We start from the raw sequence: 19,722 nt of genomic DNA, 5'->3' as shown, positions 1-19,722 counted from the left end.
TTTTTATTTTTTTTTAGTAAGTTTCATTTTTACTCATACTGCAAGGTCTAACCAAACCTGGCATCTCCAAAATTTCATGGCATTACAGTTTATTTGTAACTGTCTCATTAAGAAAAACTATTCTCATGACAATGCATTGTTTGTGATGGTTATTAACTGTCTCCTGTAAACAAAGATTGTTTGATAAAACACTTCAGATAAAAAAAAAAAGTGAATAAAAGCTACAGTTTTGACTGATGCAGACAGGAAATGACAAATTCACTGAGAGATCAACAGAAAAAACTTGTCAAGAAACAGAAACTTTACAGATTTAGTTCCACTGAAATGAAATAGTAGTTTCATTTGCCTGTAATCTACTCAAAGAAATCTACCAGAGTATAATGTGTCATGTCAAGTAATGAAAAATACCAAGGTTTATTTGGTTGCATTGGGTTTATTATTAGGCTTATTATGTATCAACACCTAAGCCATCACATTTAGGTTGGATACATGTCTGGTGAAAGTGAACACAAATAGTCTAAATGAGGGAAACACATAAACCACTGAAAAGCAAAAGTTATTTAAAGACAGTTTGGTTGATTTAAATTTGCCCTCTCTGGAAAGGTCATAGTAGAGCAACAGACAAGAAATGCATCTAGAGAAATGTATAATACGTAACAAGTCTTTTGCCAAATTTTGCTCTAAGGTAGGTATGATAAACTGCAAGTAGTGAGCTTGGGTTCCCAAAAACCACTAATATTGAAAATCCATAAAATCATCAAACACACACATTAACATCTAACAACACTACACAACTATTATCCAACTAAACTGACAAAGCTTCCACTTAATATATGAAATAGATGTATCTTACATCTAATAATGTAACAGGAACCTCCTCTATTATACAAGTGGTTGAAATTGCCTGATTTTAGATGTTTAAAAAACACCATCTAAAGACTAAAGGTGATAGAGCCTTTTCTGTGGCGGGTCCAAGGCTCTGGAACATTCTGGCTCAAAAAATCATACATGCACTGTCCACTGAGCACTTCAGATCTCTTTTAAAGACACACCTATTTGCACTGGCTTTCAAAACAAGTGTGTGACTTTTGTTTTTATTACCCTGCCCCCCCAAAGGGGAGGCAAGGGGAATTGCTTTTGGTTCGGTTTGTTTGTTTGTTTAACACTCTAGCAGTAAAACCGTATGTTGAATTCATACCAAACTGGGTTTATAGATTGCCAGTGATGCAGAATAGATGTCATTATATTTTGGGAAAAATAGGTCAAAGTTTCAATTTTTTCTGAATTTTTAAAATCTTTTTTCCCCATTTAATTATGATAGGCAAAATTTCAAATGTCTGTAACAGCAAAACTATTGGTTGAATTCATACCACATTGGGTTTATAGATTGCCAGTGACCCAGAATAGATATAGTTACATTTTGGGAAAAATAGGTCAAAGTTCAAATGTTTTATGGATTTTTTAAATCTTTTTTTTTCTCCCATTTACTTATAATGGGTAAAATTTTAAATGTCTACAAAAATATAAATTTTGCTTCAATTTACTTCAAACTTGGCACATATATAGAAGCAACTGTTATGCTGACATCACCACACGCATAGACATGATGACATCAGCTGGATCGATGCCAAAATAAGCTACAATATGTGTGAGGGGCGGGGTTTCTTGTGCCTAGCAACACTTGTTTTTACTAGTTTTTACATATCTTGTATTTTTATCTCCAAGTTTGTACAGCACTTTGGGTACTTTGTGGCATTTTACATGTGCTACATAAATAAACTTGACCTTGATTTTAAATCTAGAACACAATCATCCTGGCGTTGTGAAATTCAGACAAGCGAGCGTGTGCCTTTGTCAGGCGTTTACAGCGACCCTGTAGATTGGCTCTCTTGTTCTTTATGCCGCAGTCTTCTTTAAGCAGGAGCTCAATCCTCGTCTTGTCCTGAAGCATCTGCAGCATCTCCCTCTGCAGCTGGACTCCAGTTTCCTTCAGCATCTGGTAGCGAATCACCAAGGGGATCTGATCAGCCAGACGACTACCAGCAATCTGGGATTTGGTGAGAAAAATAGTTTTAGATTGTTTACAAGATTCACTTTAATATAATGGCTGACTTAATAAATCCCTAAATTTCTGCATTTCCAGATTGATTTGATTTCATTTATTTGAATGGGACAGCATATACTAATAAATAAACAATGCAAAATTGTTGTAAATACAGGTAGCACAATTGATAATTTCCATTCGTAGTCCCCAGACATAAAAGCACACATAAAGGCAACATTGTAGACATAAAAACAATACACCACATACAGTATCAACAGCAGATATAAGACAGCCTATAAATAAAGTGCCTATTTTTAAAATAATTTTCAGAATAGTTCCGATTCATAATTAACCAATTCCTCCAACACAGCGAAATAACTTGTTTGTTTCTGCTTTGATCATACATGACTATAATTTTCATGGTTTTGAAAAAAAAAAGTCTGTGCACACCTACTTCGGCAACAAATATATTTGAGAGGTGAACTCTGAAAACAACAATAAAAAACCTCACACACTGTAACTTTAAATCTTTAAAATGATGTTTGAATGTTTATCAAAGGCTAAAGTCAATGTTAAATGTGACCTCTGACCCCATGACAAGAAGCAGCACACACTGTTAAAAATATTAGATGTTTGTTGAATGAAACTTGGTATACAACATTAGAAAATGAATGCCATGAATGTCATATTGTCTCAACAAAAGGGTTAAAGCACAAAGGGACGTCACACTAAATAATACCTCTTTGGTTTATAGAAGCCGTTTCATTCCCTGAAACTTTAGTGTTTACTGCTGTACATTCTTCCTATATGTCCAGATTTGATCTTAATACAAAAACAGAGTCACTATAACTCATTATGAAACCAATAAACCTAATGTTGGCCTTGGACTTTTGCACAATATTGTATATATGTCTGAGAGTAGCTCATTATCAAATGAAAAAATGGAAACATTGATAATATTAAAAAAAAGAGGGAGAGAGAAGCAAGATGAGTGTGTAGGAGCTTTTTTCTCATTTTCATTAACATGTTGATAAAAACGAAGACCCAAAGTAATCTAGTTTGTAATTCTAGGCTGTTTTCAATGTAATAAGCAACCCGTCAGACCATGGAGAACCACTATGAAAGTTTTTGTGTATTTTTTAACAGAAACTTCAAAACTACAACTGCATCAAACTTTTCACAGCACTTATGTATACAAATCATTACTAATGTTGTGCACTGATACTTTCAACAAATCACACAACATTAAATGGCACGTACTTGGTAGTATGATTTCAGATGTTTCATCATCTCTTTCAGGGTGGCTGAGGTGTCACCTTCTGCTCTGATATGGTTAAACCCCTTGAGTGCATCTTCCTCTCTCTTCCGCTTCCCTAACTTTTTGCTGTATCTGCTGTCCTGGGTGTAAACAATCGACTCCATCTTGAACTGAGTCCTCAGCATAGACTCAGCAATAGTTTTCTTCTCCTGACTGATGGCTTCAATCTGAAACTATAAAACAAAGAAACTGTGACGAAATACTGAACTCATACTTACAGTCTTATATACATAAGTAATGGAAAATAACATTGAGACCTTAGCTGCATTAATGAGGTTCGGGAATCCAACAAAACTGTTCTCTGCCAGATTAAACAACCGTTCCTTTATCATTTCTAAAAAACAAAAAGGCAAAATCATAGCACAAATAAAGAGGAAAAGGTAATTAATGTAATTTGCTTTTTCTGTAATCACTGAAAAATTATCATGAGACTTGCCTGCTACATCTTCGAGTTTCTGAACAGCAGGCTTCTCGAGAAGTGTGATCTGCTCTTTGATCATTCGCTCAAAAGTCTTGTAGCTGATGAATCCTGGCAATTCTCTACCACGATACCTTATGTCATACTGAGCAACCTCTTTTTCGAGTTTCGAGTTGACTGTATTATAAATAAGCTTGTTAAAGAAAAGCTAAACATAAAATACTTTTGTTCAAACAGTGGTTAATTAACAATAAACTAGAACATCAAAAGTGATGTACTTACATGCTCGGCCAGAGTTCTCTACTCGAGACCTCCAGTTCTCAAACTCTTGTCTCAGTGTGTAGTAGATATTTTCTCCAAATTTTTGTTCCTCCCCTGTTGTGAGACTGATCATATCCTGAAGAAATGCAGTCACTTTCTAAAAAATGTTCAGATAAAAAGAACAGGGTCAATCAAAGTAGACACATGTGAGTTATCTCAATGGAGCTATTGGTGTGGACAGTGTGTGTAAAGTTTCCTGATATTATGTCAAAGATGTCACATCAGTATTCTGTATTGTAGAAGTATGAACTAAATTTATTCAGTCACAGGCTGGCATGTCACTGTGAATGTATACAACCACTAGAGGGAGTAGTGAGTCAATCTGCCACCCTCCCATGGAGTTAAACATAACATGTGCACACTTAAAAACCCTCGGCCTGACTTATCAGGCGCACTACTACCCCCAGTAGCCTGACTTATCATTGCATGCCAAAGGTTTTGGACAGACAGACAGACGGATGACCAACTGATGACAATACCCTGCAGCCAGTGTGGCCAAGGGTAAAAACTAACGCTAATATCAAGTTGTGGATGAAAATCGGTTACTGATAAAAATAGAAGCTTTGCTGTTGTTTTCACTGCTGGACACAGCTCTAAAGTAAATGTACTAAGCTCAATGCTGAAGTCAGATGAGTCTGATTATGAGGCTTATGAATGTATAAAGTTACTATGTTATAGTGTTATATACTAGAGGTAGACCGATATTGATTTTTTTTCAATATCGGCTATTGGCCTTAATTTTTTTTTTTTTTGAAAGACGATATTTGATCAGTAGTAAAAATGTTATAAGATATTTGATCAGGTATCTGTGTGGACAGTACTTGAAGTTCAGTAAATGCTAAAAGAGTACAATGTGTATGTGTATTAATAATTTCATTTATATTGCTGCATAAAAATCTTAATTATCTGAGTGTTTTAATTGTATTTTACAGTCTATGTGCTTTAAATAAAAAAAATTGGCCTAAGTATCAGCCTCAAAAATTGCCTGCAGATATTAGCCATTGGCTGACTAAATTTTTTAAAAATCAGCATCGACCTTACAAAAAACTCATATTGGTCAACCTCTATTATGTATGTCAAATTTACTATTTGATGACGCACGATTCAGACTAAACTGTGATAGGTCTGACCTTGTTCGGACAATTCCAAACAGATCTTTAGGGCAGTTCTTTACCAACCAAACCATATGGAAAACAAAAAATTCTGGTTTTACTGCAGATGTTTTAAGATAAGATAAGATAAGATAAGATAAGATAAGATAAGATAATGTGGGGAAACTTCATAAACAGCTCTGTTTTTTTCTGTCAAAAATCAGAGTTAAGCTAACAGAGCTGACAATATTTGAGAGAGTTTCCATCACGTGGTACCAGCTCCACTCAACTTGAACTTTTTGTTTCCATTATGTAAAAGAACGTGGAATCTGGTACCCAATACCTTTTTTTAGTATCTGCTCAGCCAAGCAGCATGTGGAGATGATAAGAAGCACTGTTGTTTTGACTAAAATAATTTGAGGGACAAAACTTGTTGAACTTTATTCAGTGGAGACGCAGCATTAATTAATTGGTAGATTTGCTAGCTTTGAGGGCATTCTGGCATGCATCTTCCCCCTGCTGTTGATAGTTTAGAACAGGGGTCAGCAACCCTGGTCCTCGAGAGCCACTATCCTACATGTTTTAGATGTATCCCCCTTCCAACACACCTGATTCAAATAATAAGCCTATCATCAAACTGCAGAAGCCTGATAATGACCGTCAGGTGTGCTGGAAGAGGGAAACATCTAAAACATGCAGGATGGTGGTTCTCAAGGACCAGGATTGCTGACCCCTGGTTTAGAATATCAATACTACTTATAACCCCATATAACAACACAAAACAGGACATGACTCACATCAATAAGGAAACTGCCATTGTCACTTTTATCGGTTGGAGGTCCATCACCATATCTCTGCAGCTCTGCATTAGTTTGGATGAGTTTATTCTTTATCTGCTCTTCCAGTTGAGGCAGACACTTCTGAAAAAAAAAAATATCACAGGCATGGTTCAAAGTTTTTAAAGCAGAAGAGAACTAATAAGTGGTAGTAGGGGAAGTGGTTAGAGTTACTCACCTCAATATGATGCACAAGCTCCAGAGTGAGATTTTCAGCCAATTTAGGAATAGTGGCATGGCCGTCATCATAAAGCACACTACAGAAAAAAAAAAAAAAAGTACTTTGAGTATATGCAGATCAGTCACTTCAAACAATGCAAATACCTTGCAAATTTAACAAATACTTGCTTGAAAAATGCATGTTCTTTGAAGAAGGCTTTCTCTTTTCGGATAGCTTCACTGAGGGACACGTTCTTTGTGATCTCCTTCTGACCCCTGCACCTGACAATCATGTAGCCCTTCTTCAAATGGATAACCTCATTACGGACGATTTCAATTACTGTCTGTTCTGTGCCTTTGTCAACCAGATCAGGTTTGGTCAAGATACCTGAGAGGAAGGCGCAAGAGAGATTCTATAAGAGTTGAGAGGCAGCAAGAGCTGGATAAGCTTTTGTACCGTCAACCACGTCTGTTTACCCAGAGTCCTCTCTCCATCTGGATCCACTTCCTGTGCCATCTTCAAAGCCTCTGTGGTGGCAATGTCCACATTGCATGGAACGACCACCAAGCTGATGGTCTCTTGTCTTTTAATGAACTTTTCAATTAGTGATTTTATCTGAAAATATTGAAGACTAACGTAAGTTAGAGATTAAAGCATCAATGGGCATGGTCAAGCGGTCACGTAGGGTAAAAAAATTGCTCAGATGATAATGAGTCAGCCTACATTTACCTGACATATAAGTGTAATACATGGATGGAAAGGGTATTTCTAGTACTTTGAGGCCATGAAAGACATTTGTCAGTTTCAGCCATTTTCACTGAAAGCTTTGTGGAAAAACTTCTCGGTTCCATAGGGTAAAAAACGACATCAAAAATTGGCAAATTTTTCAACATATCAAAAGTTGCTGTTTTCATTTGAAGTTGCCAAAATCAACATTACTATTGTGTCACATATATTGTTGACTGCAAATCCTGCAATTTTGGTGAAAAAAAATAATGGGTCTAGGATTGGGGGATATCAGTATGAGGGGAGGTCTGGTTACGTAGAGTAAATTGTCAAGTCCTCGAGGCTGGTAACCAAAATTATCTGTCAAGCACAATTGATTTAAAGATATACCGTACGATGTGGCATTTTCACACTTTTCTTTTGTGATCTTAAAATGCTCCTAATAAGCATGTGTCAAACTAAAATGTAAAAGAAATCCACCAGTTATTGAAACTCAAAAATGTTTAATTCTCATATATTGCTCATATTTCTGATAAAATTCTGACCAATCATTTTATTCAGTATAAATGAAATAATTGGCTGTGCCTGACTGAGCCTCCTGTCAATCATCCATTACGGCCGTCCAGCATCTGATCCATTATCGCCGTTCCGTATCCAATATGGGTCCCTCTGAATCTGATGCTTCAGTCGCGCTGCTTCTCCTGTCACTGACCACAGTCTACTGTCTAGGGATGTGTTTGGATAGAACTCAAATGCACATATGGAAGGGAGAAATTGTATTTATTAACAGAAACAACAACCAAGGAGAACAAACAGGAGTCTGATGAATGAAGGATGGAGATAAAAGTCCGGAAGTCTTGGTGTACTGGACAAAACAGACAGGTCTGCACAAAGCTCAGCTTTTATGACCGTGGGACTCATACAGGTACATGTACTTGGTGTCACACAATGTAGGATGATGTAGGATGATAAATGCATGGACTATGAAACCTCAAATGTCCACGGAAAATTTGCGGAGGCCACGCGTTCACAGTGTGCGCACCCATCGCCTGGGCACCTCATCTCCCAGGTGATGAGTGAAGACACTGACCCAGCGCTGCACAGACCAGACCCTTAAATACAGGGTGTACTGATGAAACAGGAGCCGCAGGCCCACGGGAGGTGAATGATGTGTCTGATTACTGAGGGAGGGGTCCACGAACATGCCAAAGCGGATCAGACCTCCGTCTCCACCTCCGCATCAGGTGAGAGGAAGGGAGCATCAGAGCTCAGGCAGGGGGAAGTGGGCGGGGCTTTGGAGTGAGGCAGGTTGTTCATGTTCAAACTTTTACTAAGTGCTGTGAGAAATGCCACATCGGTAGGTATAGCTTTAATATTATCCCAATATCATGCTTTGAGTGAATAATTCTAAGTGTAAATAATGTTTAAAACCTAAGGTTGCAATATAAACCAGTACTCTCTCAGGAAAATAAAGTATGAAACAAAAATGTAAATGCAGACGTCTAATACAGTCTTTTAAAACAATGAAAATCAGTCGGCTCTCTTTTTTTGTAGACATAATTTAGAAACAGTAAAGTTGGTTTTAGGACTCCCAAACAGTTAGGCCTCTGACAAAATAAGTCTATCTTAAAGTTTTTGTTTTTTTTTCACCTATGTTCATAGTCCCCTGACTGTGCCCCAATGTATCTCATTCTTCAAATAGGCTTCTACGGACCTCTTCAACCACACAGAATGTTACTGACACTAAATCAGTGCAAAAGTTATGTGGATCCATTGGCTTAAGACTGTGGCTAAGAACAACTAGAACGATACCAAAACCAGAGTGTGGGAAATATGTGGTGAAACATGTGTCAGTGTGTTTGTAGTAGCAGAGCTGTAGTTGCAGGTCTGAGCTGGTTCCCAGACATCATCTCATTTATGATATTAAATAAACAACGATCCAACAAATTAGTCATATTCCCAAACTTGTGGTCTAAATTGATCTTGAAATAAAAGTCCAGACTCCTCTTTGTTTAACATAGTATAAAAAACACAGGTGAGACCTAGACATTCAAAAAGTGGCCTTGAGGTTTGTTTCATGACCAAGACTCATCCTGAGTTCTACAGTGTTATGGCACCCTTTTACCTGATCTCCAATGTTCTCTGGTTGATCCTTCACGGCCACCCTGGTGATGCCCGGCAGGTCAATCAGTGTCAGATCTGGAACATTAGGACAGGCGATCTCCAGACTGATGAGCTCATCACTGATCCCCGACCCGGCCCCAGCCAAACTTTCTTGAGCTGGAGAAAATTTCACATGATATACACATTATATGCACACTCATATAAAAATCAACCAAAAACTATGTGTAAAGTTTAATGCACAGTACCTTCTCTAATCTTGCTCTCCACATCGGCAGGATTGTTTAGCTTCTCGTCATGATTCCGGTAGGATATCCGTCCATACCACTCCTCTCCCTTTTTCTTTCTTTTCATCTTCAGTTCAAGTGGGCACCGTGTCACAATACCTGCATTGTAATGTGAGTGCTTACAGACATGTCTATATTGTTGTGCCCAGGCTTCTAAGAATCTACACTGAACAAAAATATAAATGCAACACTTTTGTTTTTGCCTCCCTTTTTCATGAGCTGAATTCAAAGATACAAAACTTTTTCTATGCACACAAAAGGCCTATTTCTCTCAAATATTGTTCACAAATGTGTCTAAATCTGTGTTGGTGTGTGCTTCTCCTTTGCTCAGATAATCCATCCACCTCACAGGTGTGGCAAATCAAGATGCTGATTAGACACTATGGTTATTGCACAGGTGTGCTTTGGGCTGGCCACTATAAAAGGCCACTCTATAGTAATAGTAACAGAAAATATATAGTGAGTTGAGAGAGATAATCACAATACACAAAAGACATGACAAACTGTGAAGCTGAAACTGAAGCACTGTGGTTCTGTTTATCTGTCAAATGTTGATTGTGGTCAGTTTCAGATGCTGCAGCTCTTTCATAATTCACAGTTTGACTTATTGTTTGTTCAGTATTAATTGTCAGCCTTGTAAATCTAAGCTGGACTGACTGTACATATCCTGACCAAGGAAAATAAAATTCTCACTTTGTGCAGTAATCTACACCTGGCTTTTCTGCCACCGTCCATAATAATATAGATTATATAGACTAAATGTCACTTAAAATTAACATTTATTTGCAATATAGTAAAGCAAACTAATACATGATCAAAAATAAATTAATTTTTGCAAAAAAAATTAAAAAAAATAAAAATAAATCACCAGAAATTTTTGATGTTAAAATGGGGTCACGAGCCAAAAAAGGTTGGGAACCACTGCACTAAATAGTCACTTCAACCTTTCGAACCTATTTAGTTCAATTCTTTGTGTCTTCTATCTTAAGAAAAGAAAATGAGAATGTCTGCTCATTTCAACCCTGCATAAACAATAATGTTAAAGGGGGGCAAAGACTTTTGCACAGTGCTGTATATTAGATACTTTCTGATGGCATCTTTAATATTACACACCAAAATACTGACATATATATATATATATATATATATATATATATATATATATATATATATATATACATATATATATATATATGTGTGTGTGTGTGTGTGTGTGTGTGTGTGTGTGTGTGTGTGAAAAAGAAACACTGATCTGAAAAATTACTTAAAGTTTAAATATTCATTTTTTGTTCCACACACAACTTTTGCATTATGGAACCTCATGTGCGTGCAGAATCTACAGATAAACCTTGTGGACCTACCACTTCCTCTGGGCAGAGCCACCCCTGACAGCGCCTCCAACACTGAACTCTTCCCGGAGCTTTGGTCTCCGATCACGGCGATGGCAGGCAGCGCCAGGTCCTTCTCTACTCCCAGAGAACGGAGGGAGTCGATGAGGTCGATGCAGGGCCGGACCTTCTCCTCATACTGCTGGTTCAGTGTGTTCATGATGGTTACAGCAGGTCACAAACACTAAGGATCTCCTGGTTTTGTTTTGTTTTTTAGGAAGAATAAAGACGCACTGTTGAGTCTGAATTCAAGGGATGGAAATGATCACACTATTTCCTGATGAAGGTATAACCAACCCACAAGAAACATTCAGAGGAAAGTGCAACTGAACTAGGAAAATGAAACTGAACTTTTTTTTTTTTAAATTCATTACATTTTTGGACACTAGAGGGCGTAGCAGCCAAATGTGCCATCCCCCCTTCATAGTATTTGCCATAACATTACACTTCATGAGAATATGTTATATTTTTATTTATCTGATCTATGACAGACTGTTGTTATATTTATATTCTTTAAGTATGGATTTGGAAACATTTACTTATTTTTTAAATTGAGTTTATAGAATTCAAAGTGTCACAGAACTGTACATCCACAGTCAAGTGCAAAAGTTTGGTGTTAGTGTTTTAATCTTGTTAAAAACATGCTTTTTTTCAATTCACTTGCTATAATAATGTATATATAACTACATATGATGTGAATGACACACACACACACACACACACACACACACACACACACACACACACACACACCAAATACTCAATTAATAAACAAAAATATATAATAAATGTAGTGTTCCTCTGAAGTTATGATTAAGTCTGCTGTGTTTTTTAATTTATTACTTAATAATTTGTAGTTGATTTCACTTGTGAGGCCTACTTTTTTCTGAAGGAACTGTTAAAAAAAACCAAAAAAACCCCAAAAACAAGTGGATTAAATTGCATAAGTTAGTGTACTCGTGGTAATGGGTTGAAAGAAAAAAAAAAACAAAAACGGTGTGTACTTGTTACTTGATCCTCTTTCATTTCCACAAACCTGAAACTGAACTTGTGTTATTGACTTTTAGTGTCATTTACAGACTCATCATCTCACCTTACTGGTGCCTACACCAATACTCGTTTCACTCAGTTATGCACATAGTTGTGATAGTGTTTATTATTTAGTTTCATGGATGGTATACATTTCTATTATTGGTACTAACAGTTGCAGTAGTTGTATATCCGCTGTTAATACTTGTTTTCGGAGTAGTAGTATTAACAGTTATGGACATTTGTTCTAGCTACTGGTAATTATACTAGCACCAGCTGTTCTAGTCTTCCAGTCACTCTCTCTCTCTTCCTTTATTCCTTTACCCTCTCTTTAACCCCCACTGGTCAAGGCAGACAACCATCCTCCAGAGTTGGGGTCTGCTCCAGGTTTGTACCTATTAAAAGGACATTTTTCCTTCCACTGTCAACAAGTGTTTGCTCCTGGAGGATTCTGTCAGGTTTCTGTAAATTAGCTTAAAAGTCTGGTTTAGACCAGCTCTAAATGTAAAATGTCATGAGATAACTTTTGTTATGATGTTTATTGTTTATATGGATCCCCATTAGCTTCCACCATAGTGGTTGCTACTCTTCCTGGGGTCTGTTAAAATACAAATACAGTTACAAAATACTTACATAAATAAAAACAAGTTCACAGTTCATTGTTATCATCAGCCAGCTGAACATTTCATCTCAACACATACGCCATAAAACATTTAAACTTTTATCTGAACAGGAACTTGGATTGCGATAGTCAAAACAATCATTTGCAACCCTGTATTTCCTTGAGTAGTTCCTGTTTGAGTGGGTTTTTTTTAATGAAAATGAGCTTTAAGTGTGTTTGATGTATAAAGATAACTTATTTCATAGTCTGGAGGCCCTGTAAATGACAGAATATTTCAATCGATTAATTTTTGGTTTGGGAAGTTCAAGGTGTCTCATGCTAACCTGTCTGGTGCCATGATTATATTGTACACCTCTATTCCTCACTGTGTCGGTCTGAAAGTCAGGTTTCCTGTTCACAATAGCACTAGAGCCAATGTGACAGCTCTATTTTGAATCAGTTGTATTTTTTAAGCTCTTTTTTTTGCTGCACAGGACCACATTGATTGATTGATTGATTGATTGATTGAACATATTTCAAGTGGTTGCATGTCTGGACCACACAGATAGTATTTCTATGCCCACAGTGGTTCAGTGTAATCAGTTGTAATCAATGTAATCTGAGTTGTCTGCTTCTCTTCATTTCTATATTTTGCATGTTAAAATTCTAAACTAAATTTAGCAGATAAGTCAGCAGGTAAATTTGACAGCAGTTGGTACTGGTACTAGTCTTAGACACAGTTGTATGTATGTTTAAGGCTTAGATGCTGTAAGTAAAAACTGTATGGTATCAATTGATACTACATTTCACTACCAATAATCTACATATTAATTATATTATGCCAGCAGACAACTTCAAACAGTGTTTTTATGCGATAGAAATGAGTGTAGAAAAGCCCCAATGAACTGAAAAATAAAACTATGAGTGATGTTACTTTCTCTTGTTCAAGTATTGAAAAAGTATTGTTTAGGAAATGGTACTTAACCCTTTAACCCTGATGTGTCTGTGGTGAGTGTTCTGAATGTATGATTTATTTTAACTATTAATAAAAATTAAACTGTTTGCTCAATAAGAAACATTTCAAAACATGCTGAGAGAACAGACCTTGTTCTGTCCGTAGACATCTGAGCATGCTCAGTGCACCCTCCACCACCTGTGGACCAGGGGGTAAAACACAGAGCAGTGAGTGAGACTGACTCGCTATAAAAATAGACGGTTTGGGCCTTTTTGTTCCCTCACACTGTTGTCTTTGTCATTTATTGTTTTTACTGTTGTTTGCAGTGTTGTGTTGATTTTTCTGGATTTTTTTTCTGTGTTTTGACCAAGTTTTGACCGTGTACTGTTTTTTGGAGTTCAACCAGGTGTCAAACAGCAGCTGGACTGCTTTAGAAAAAGACAGCCTCAAAACAAAAACTACTGGTTCAAAATTCAAATACTTGTTGTTCACTGTATTCCAGTTAAGCGTTCATGTTCAACATCCTAAATGTCTTATTGATGTTCATTCTGAGTGCCTTTTTTAGTAAAAATGTGTAAAACTTTTCTCTTTTTGTCTTTTTCTGTTATTCCACCCTGTGTTGACCTTAAAACACACAGTAAAGCAAAACCACTGAAGAAAAGGAACATAGGTACATACTGCAGCTTTTATGACACTGAATCAGACACTTTTTTTTAACACTGCCCCACCCATGGTGACGCACTAACAGGAATCTAGTGTCTCCTCACCTTTTAAATTTTCCCTCGGGATCTATAACTGTGTGAATTCATGATACAGGTGATCTCACCTTCGCTGACTGATGCAGATGTTCTGAATCCACCAGAACCAGGCTCAGCTTGGATGTCAGTCAGTAATCTGGGGAAGTGTGAGGGTGGTTCCGAGGGTGGTTCCTTCAGGCTGTCTTCTTTCACAAACTGAGGAGACACTGACATCACACAGCTGCCTCCAGGACGCTCCTCACTGATCAGTCCTCTGCTCATGCTCCTCTTCATTTGCAGGATGTTCTGCTGATCTGGGTTCAGGAGAAGTCTAATCTTGAGAGGAATGGGCCTCTGAGTAAATCAACAGGATGACCACATTTCTTCTAAATGTATCTACTGTGTACTTGAAGGACATAGTTCTATCATACTAAGTAAAATACTGCATTCATTAGAAACAGGTGGGGCCAGGTACAACAAACCCCGCCCCTCACATGTATTGTATCTTATTTTGGCATCGATCAACTCTTTCATCCTTATTTAATATTTGTTAAATATGAAAATTATATATGTGCCAAGTTTGATGTAAATTGAAATAAAATTAATGTTTTTATAGACATTTGAAATTTCGCTCATTATAAGTAAATGGGAAAAGAAAAAGATTTTAAAAAATGTAACAAAATATTTCAAAAACAAGCTATCACTCAGATATTTTGCAGAGTGGTGTCTAAAATTAATCTCTATATCTCTGCAATGTTTTAAGTACAGTACATTGAGTTAAAATTGATGTTTTTATAGCAATTTGAAATTTTGCCCATTATAAGTAAATAGGGGAAAAAACATTTTAAAAATTAATAGAAAAAATGTTTTACTTTGACCTACTTTTCCCAAAATGTAATCACATTCTGGGTAACTGGCAATCTATAAACCCAATTTGGTTTGAATTCAACCAATAGTTTTGCTGCTAGGGTGTTAACAAACAAAGAAACAAACAAACTGAACCAAAAACAATACCCCTTGCCTCCCCTTCGAGAGAAAAGTGTATGATCATATTAGTTGCTTTTCCGCTGACCCTCAAATTGCACAAATATAGATTGCGCAAAAAAAAAATTTACCTAAAGGAAAAATGACAATTTCGCCAAAAGTCTCATTTTTTGATTAAAAATTTTTGCGCTGGGAAGAGGTGTTTTTTTTTTTTAGTGTAGCACAAATGGTATATTACACAAAACTGCAATGGAGAGACCTTTTTTTGCAACTAGAGTCAGATGAATTAAAAAAAATGGATGTTGACGTACGTTACAGCAAGAGAAGAAGAAGACAAAACATGTCGCGGTATGTGTGGACACCAGGAAACCCAATCATTTTTTAATTTAGTACGAGATAGAGGGGTAATATGTAATAATAATGAATATATCTGTAAATCAACACCATGTTTACGTTGGTAGCCATGTTTATGGAATGACTTCTCGTGTCATCTTGCGATAATAAATAAACAAATTATCGCATTTGTGATTTAATGGAAAAAACGACATTATGCACTTCTGTTTTTTCGACATTTTGTAAATATCAGTAAAGTTTTGCGCAGATGTCCAATGGAAAAGCGACTAGTGTCTGTGTAGGTTCTCATTTGCCAAGGTCTGAGACACTACTTATTAAAAACCTACAACACCATTTTAAATAACATTACCAAAAAGTTTTCAACCAACAACCTTCCATACCTGGACCAAGGTTATAACAGTTTTGGATTTTTCATTATAGTTTAGTTTTATTTAGTTTTGACTTTTTTTTCTCTAATTCAGTTAGTTTTAATTCATTTTTAGAGGACGTTCTCTAGTTTTAATTAGTTATCTTTTTTTTTTCTGAATGCTTAGTTTTAGTATTAATTTTAGCTTTGTCGTATCTTTTTCTCTTCTTCGCTGTCGTATTCAAATAAATCCCAGACAGGACTCTGCTGCTTTCTCCCAACTTTAGTCTCCATGTTTCCAGGTAGAGTAGAGACGAGAAGACGACTAAACGACAAGCGACAAGAAGTGACTGAGTGTGAAGTGCTGTATGGTGCCGCTAGCTAAAATTGCTAGAGTGAAATAAATCGCTTTCGTATCAATCCGACATTGACAAAGATGAAAACGAAGGGAATTTTATCCATAATTTTTATAAGTTTTAGTTAGTTTTGTAAACACACAATACAGTTTCAGTGAGTTATCGTTTTTTTTCTTTTAATTATAGTTTTTATTTATTTCAGTTAACGAAAATGTTTTTTCAATTCTAGTTTTCGTTATTTCGTTCGTTTTCGTTAACGATAATAACCTTGACCTGGACTCACCTGAAACCAAACAATTGAAGAATTTGAACAGTGGCCCACCCCTTTGGTCAACGACACACAATACCTACCAACGACCCTACCCCAGGGACACACCCCCCAACACTTTAATTGGGATGAACACCTACACAGACCACTCCCCCCTGCAGGTTTATAAATTCATCTTCCCCAACCAGTTATTAAAACTAAAGAAGGATGAGAGACTAAGTGTTTTCAAAAGAGCTAAACCAGACCAGTTGAACTGGGAAGAACTACCAAAATGTATAATCATATTAATTGAGAACAAATGAACTGTTTTCACACAAATCAGGAAACATGATGCAAATGCCCATCAAATATGGACAAATTTGTGCTTCTTTATTTGCTTTAAATGCCTGTAAAGTATCATCCGCACTCAGGAAACTAATGCCAGTAAATGGATCCATACACAATATTATTGACATCAGACTATAATACATACATGGGTGTTTAATCGGCTTTGTTACACTGATGCAAGCCACATGCTTAGGAGGTAAGGAGACGGGGTTGCACAAGTCATATTAATGTAAACAAACAGCAACCAAAATGATCCTTTCATAATCACTACACATGAATTGCACAGACGTTTATAGTTTTGCAAACCTGAATTGTCGCTTTAAGTAAACAAATGCTCCATTATAGTTATGTACAGGTATGAGCCCACCGTTGATGATTCTTGAATTTTCACTGTGGAACTGATGTGCTTTTTTGCAGGGCTTTAACAAGATACATGGTTACTGTGGACATGCTTAATAGAGGTATACTTTTTTTTTTTTTTTTTTTTTTAAATAATTTTCCCAGTATTCTCAGGGTAGCATAGAAAACAGTCACAGTAACTTGTAGCAGGAGCAGCCACTTGTAAACAACAAGGAAGTCAATCTTCCTGTTTAAAAAAAGTGCTAAAAAATTCAAAAATGGAAAAAAAAAAACAAAACATGAAATTGTGGGTGATGTATGTATTTTTCCTGATATAAATCCTGTATAGATTAATTTGTTGTGTACAGTTATTGCTTCCAAATTGTCTGACATCAAAAGTAATACATGAAATTCACAACGACCTGCACTATATTTAACCTAAATGTGTATCAGAATTATAAACGTCATTATCAAATATATTTTGGCTGTTCTGTTAGATTAAAAACAAATATAACAAAATGAACCTGACTAAACTTCCAGAAGTAAGGGCAGTGTAAATTCTGTAAACTTTAAGAGATTAAAATGTACGTTTCTTTTTCCTGTTTTCACATAGATAGAACATTTGCACACAACATCATGCACTTGAAACTGTACAAACAGAGAGCACTTTTCCCCTTCAAAAACAGTGCAAACTAGTTTGAAAGAGACATCCAGTCAAAAGAATGAGTGTCCACTGAGCACAGATAAAGAGAAACTGTCACTAACATGTTTCAAACCACAAGAAGTACAATATTCAGCAAACAACACCTCCGAAGGAGAAGGAGAAGAGGACTATGTCTAATTATTTTGTACAATACCCAACAATACCTGTATCTACAATGGGTGTACGTAGTATTGACTCACAGACGTCTTTCTTTGACACTTTCTTTTTACGACCTTTTATGTTTTTCTTGCACAGACAGACTGAAACTGACCAAACTGTGTAGAAGATGAAAGTTTAACCCACTGCCCTTCTTTTCTTTAAGCCCCACCCACCCACAGCCCCATTGGCCCTGGTTTAAAATGCAGGAAAATAAAAAGGCATGACTACATTTGGTTGGAGTAGGACGTGGGCCCTCCCACCTGGCTATACTCAGATGGCTGAGTGTTGTAGCTCCCTGACTGATCAAAAGTACCCTGGTTGTATGGCTGTTGGTTAAAAGCGCCGGTCTGTTTCTCAGATGCTGCGTTTGGAAACTTTGAAGCACCCTTGTGCCAACTGGTCTCCTTAAAGACAAACCAGATGTTTCCTGCCCACAGAACAAAGTTGAGGAACCCAAAGACCTGGAGAAAAAGAGAAGGGAGAGAGAGATATGAAACATGGGGTAGATCAGAAAGTCTTATTTATTCATTTATTCATTCATTTTATTACCCCGCCCCACAAAGAGGAAGCAAGGGGTATTGTTTTTGGTTCGGTTTGTTTGTTTCTTTGTTTTTTTAACACTCTAGCAGCAAAACTATTAGTTGAATTCATACCAAATTTGGTTTATAGATTGCTATTAACACTGGACAACAACAAATTTATTGTTTAAGTTTTTTGAGCTGATTTAGGATAATTTTGGTGTGCTGAATCCAAAAATCACATTAATTTGGCTCAATCAGGTCAACTTTCTGAACTATGCTACATATTGGCTTTTTAACATTTTTGCTTACATTTATGGGCATTTTCACATCATATGATACAAAATTCTTTCATATTTCTTGCAATAAACGAGTTCTGAAGATTTTACTTTTGCCAATTTATGATTAATGGTTTTTTTAATATTACAGGTGAATGAAATGGCTTCGACTAGAAGATCTTGCAAAAATAAGCCTGACGTATTCTGCTACATCTGCGGTGAATACATAATAAATAATAAATACATCCTGTTAGAAAATGATTTTTTTTCTCTTAAAACCTACAGGGGTTGGACAAAATAATGGAAACACCTTAAAAAATCAACAAAATATAATTTAATATGGTGTAGGTCCGCCTTTTGCGGCAATTACAGCCTAAATTCTCCGAGGTATTGATTCATACAACTTGTGAATTGTTTCCAAAGGAATTTTAAGCCATTCTTCAGTTAGAATACCCTCCAACTCTTTTAGAGACGATGGCGGTGGAAATCGACGTCTTACTTGAATCTCTAAAACTGACCATAAATGCTCAATAATGTTGAGGTCTGGGGACTGTGCCGGCCGTATATGAGATGCTCAACTTCATTAGAATGTTCCTCATGCCATTCTTTAACAATTCTAGCTGTATGGATTGGGGCATTATCATCTTGAGGTGAAGGTGTTTCCATTATTTTGTCCAACCCCTGTATTTTGGGTGAGAACTATATAAAAAAATCAACTGATAAAGTCTCTAAAATGTAATCAATTTTGTGAGAAGATCAAATTTTTCAAAATCAAATTAGCAAAAAAACCTGACCTGACTGAGAAAAACAGATGTCATTTTTGGATTTAGCGGTGCAAAATGGTCCTAATTCAGTTGAAAAAACCTAGACAACTTGCAAAAAACATTTTTTTGTAACCCAGTGTAATAGATGTGATTACATTTTAGAAAAAGAAGGTCACAGATCAAATTTTTTATGAATTTTTAAAACTTTTTTTTTTCCCATTTACTTATAATGGGCAAAATTTAAAATATCTGTAGCAGCAAAACTATTGGTTGAATTAACACCAAATTGGGTTG

General features: G+C 36.3%; 2 protein-coding genes across 2 annotated transcripts in view; both read right to left on the bottom strand.

Annotated features, from left to right (window-relative positions):
• Positions 1-1,539: 1,539 nt before the first annotated feature.
• LOC115420172 (interferon-induced GTP-binding protein Mx-like) lies at positions 1,540-11,008 on the bottom strand. The gene is made up of 12 exons (XM_030135424.1): positions 10,684-11,008; positions 9,284-9,421; positions 9,040-9,194; positions 6,665-6,803; positions 6,377-6,575; positions 6,207-6,285; positions 5,990-6,112; positions 4,063-4,198; positions 3,799-3,957; positions 3,620-3,696; positions 3,305-3,535; positions 1,540-2,047 (listed from the first exon to the last, which is right to left on the bottom strand). Exons 1-12 carry the CDS (start codon positions 10,868-10,870, stop codon positions 1,799-1,801), a joined length of 1,872 nt encoding a protein of 623 aa, XP_029991284.1. The 5' UTR covers positions 10,871-11,008; the 3' UTR covers positions 1,540-1,798.
• A 5,665-nt stretch (positions 11,009-16,673) lies between these two features.
• synpra (synaptoporin a) overlaps positions 16,674-19,722 on the bottom strand; it is a 64,827-nt gene continuing 61,778 nt past the window's right edge. Inside the window, exon 6 of the mRNA XM_030135425.1 lies at positions 16,674-18,329. Within this exon, the coding sequence (XP_029991285.1) occupies positions 18,093-18,329 (237 nt within the window). The 3' untranslated portion in view covers positions 16,674-18,092. The remainder of the gene's footprint in view (positions 18,330-19,722) is intronic.

This window comes from Sphaeramia orbicularis, chromosome 5 (genome assembly GCF_902148855.1).
Source record: "Sphaeramia orbicularis chromosome 5, fSphaOr1.1, whole genome shotgun sequence".
Classification (NCBI taxonomy): domain Eukaryota; kingdom Metazoa; phylum Chordata; class Actinopteri; order Kurtiformes; family Apogonidae; genus Sphaeramia; species Sphaeramia orbicularis.
This window is presented reverse-complemented; position numbering and strand designations above follow the sequence as displayed.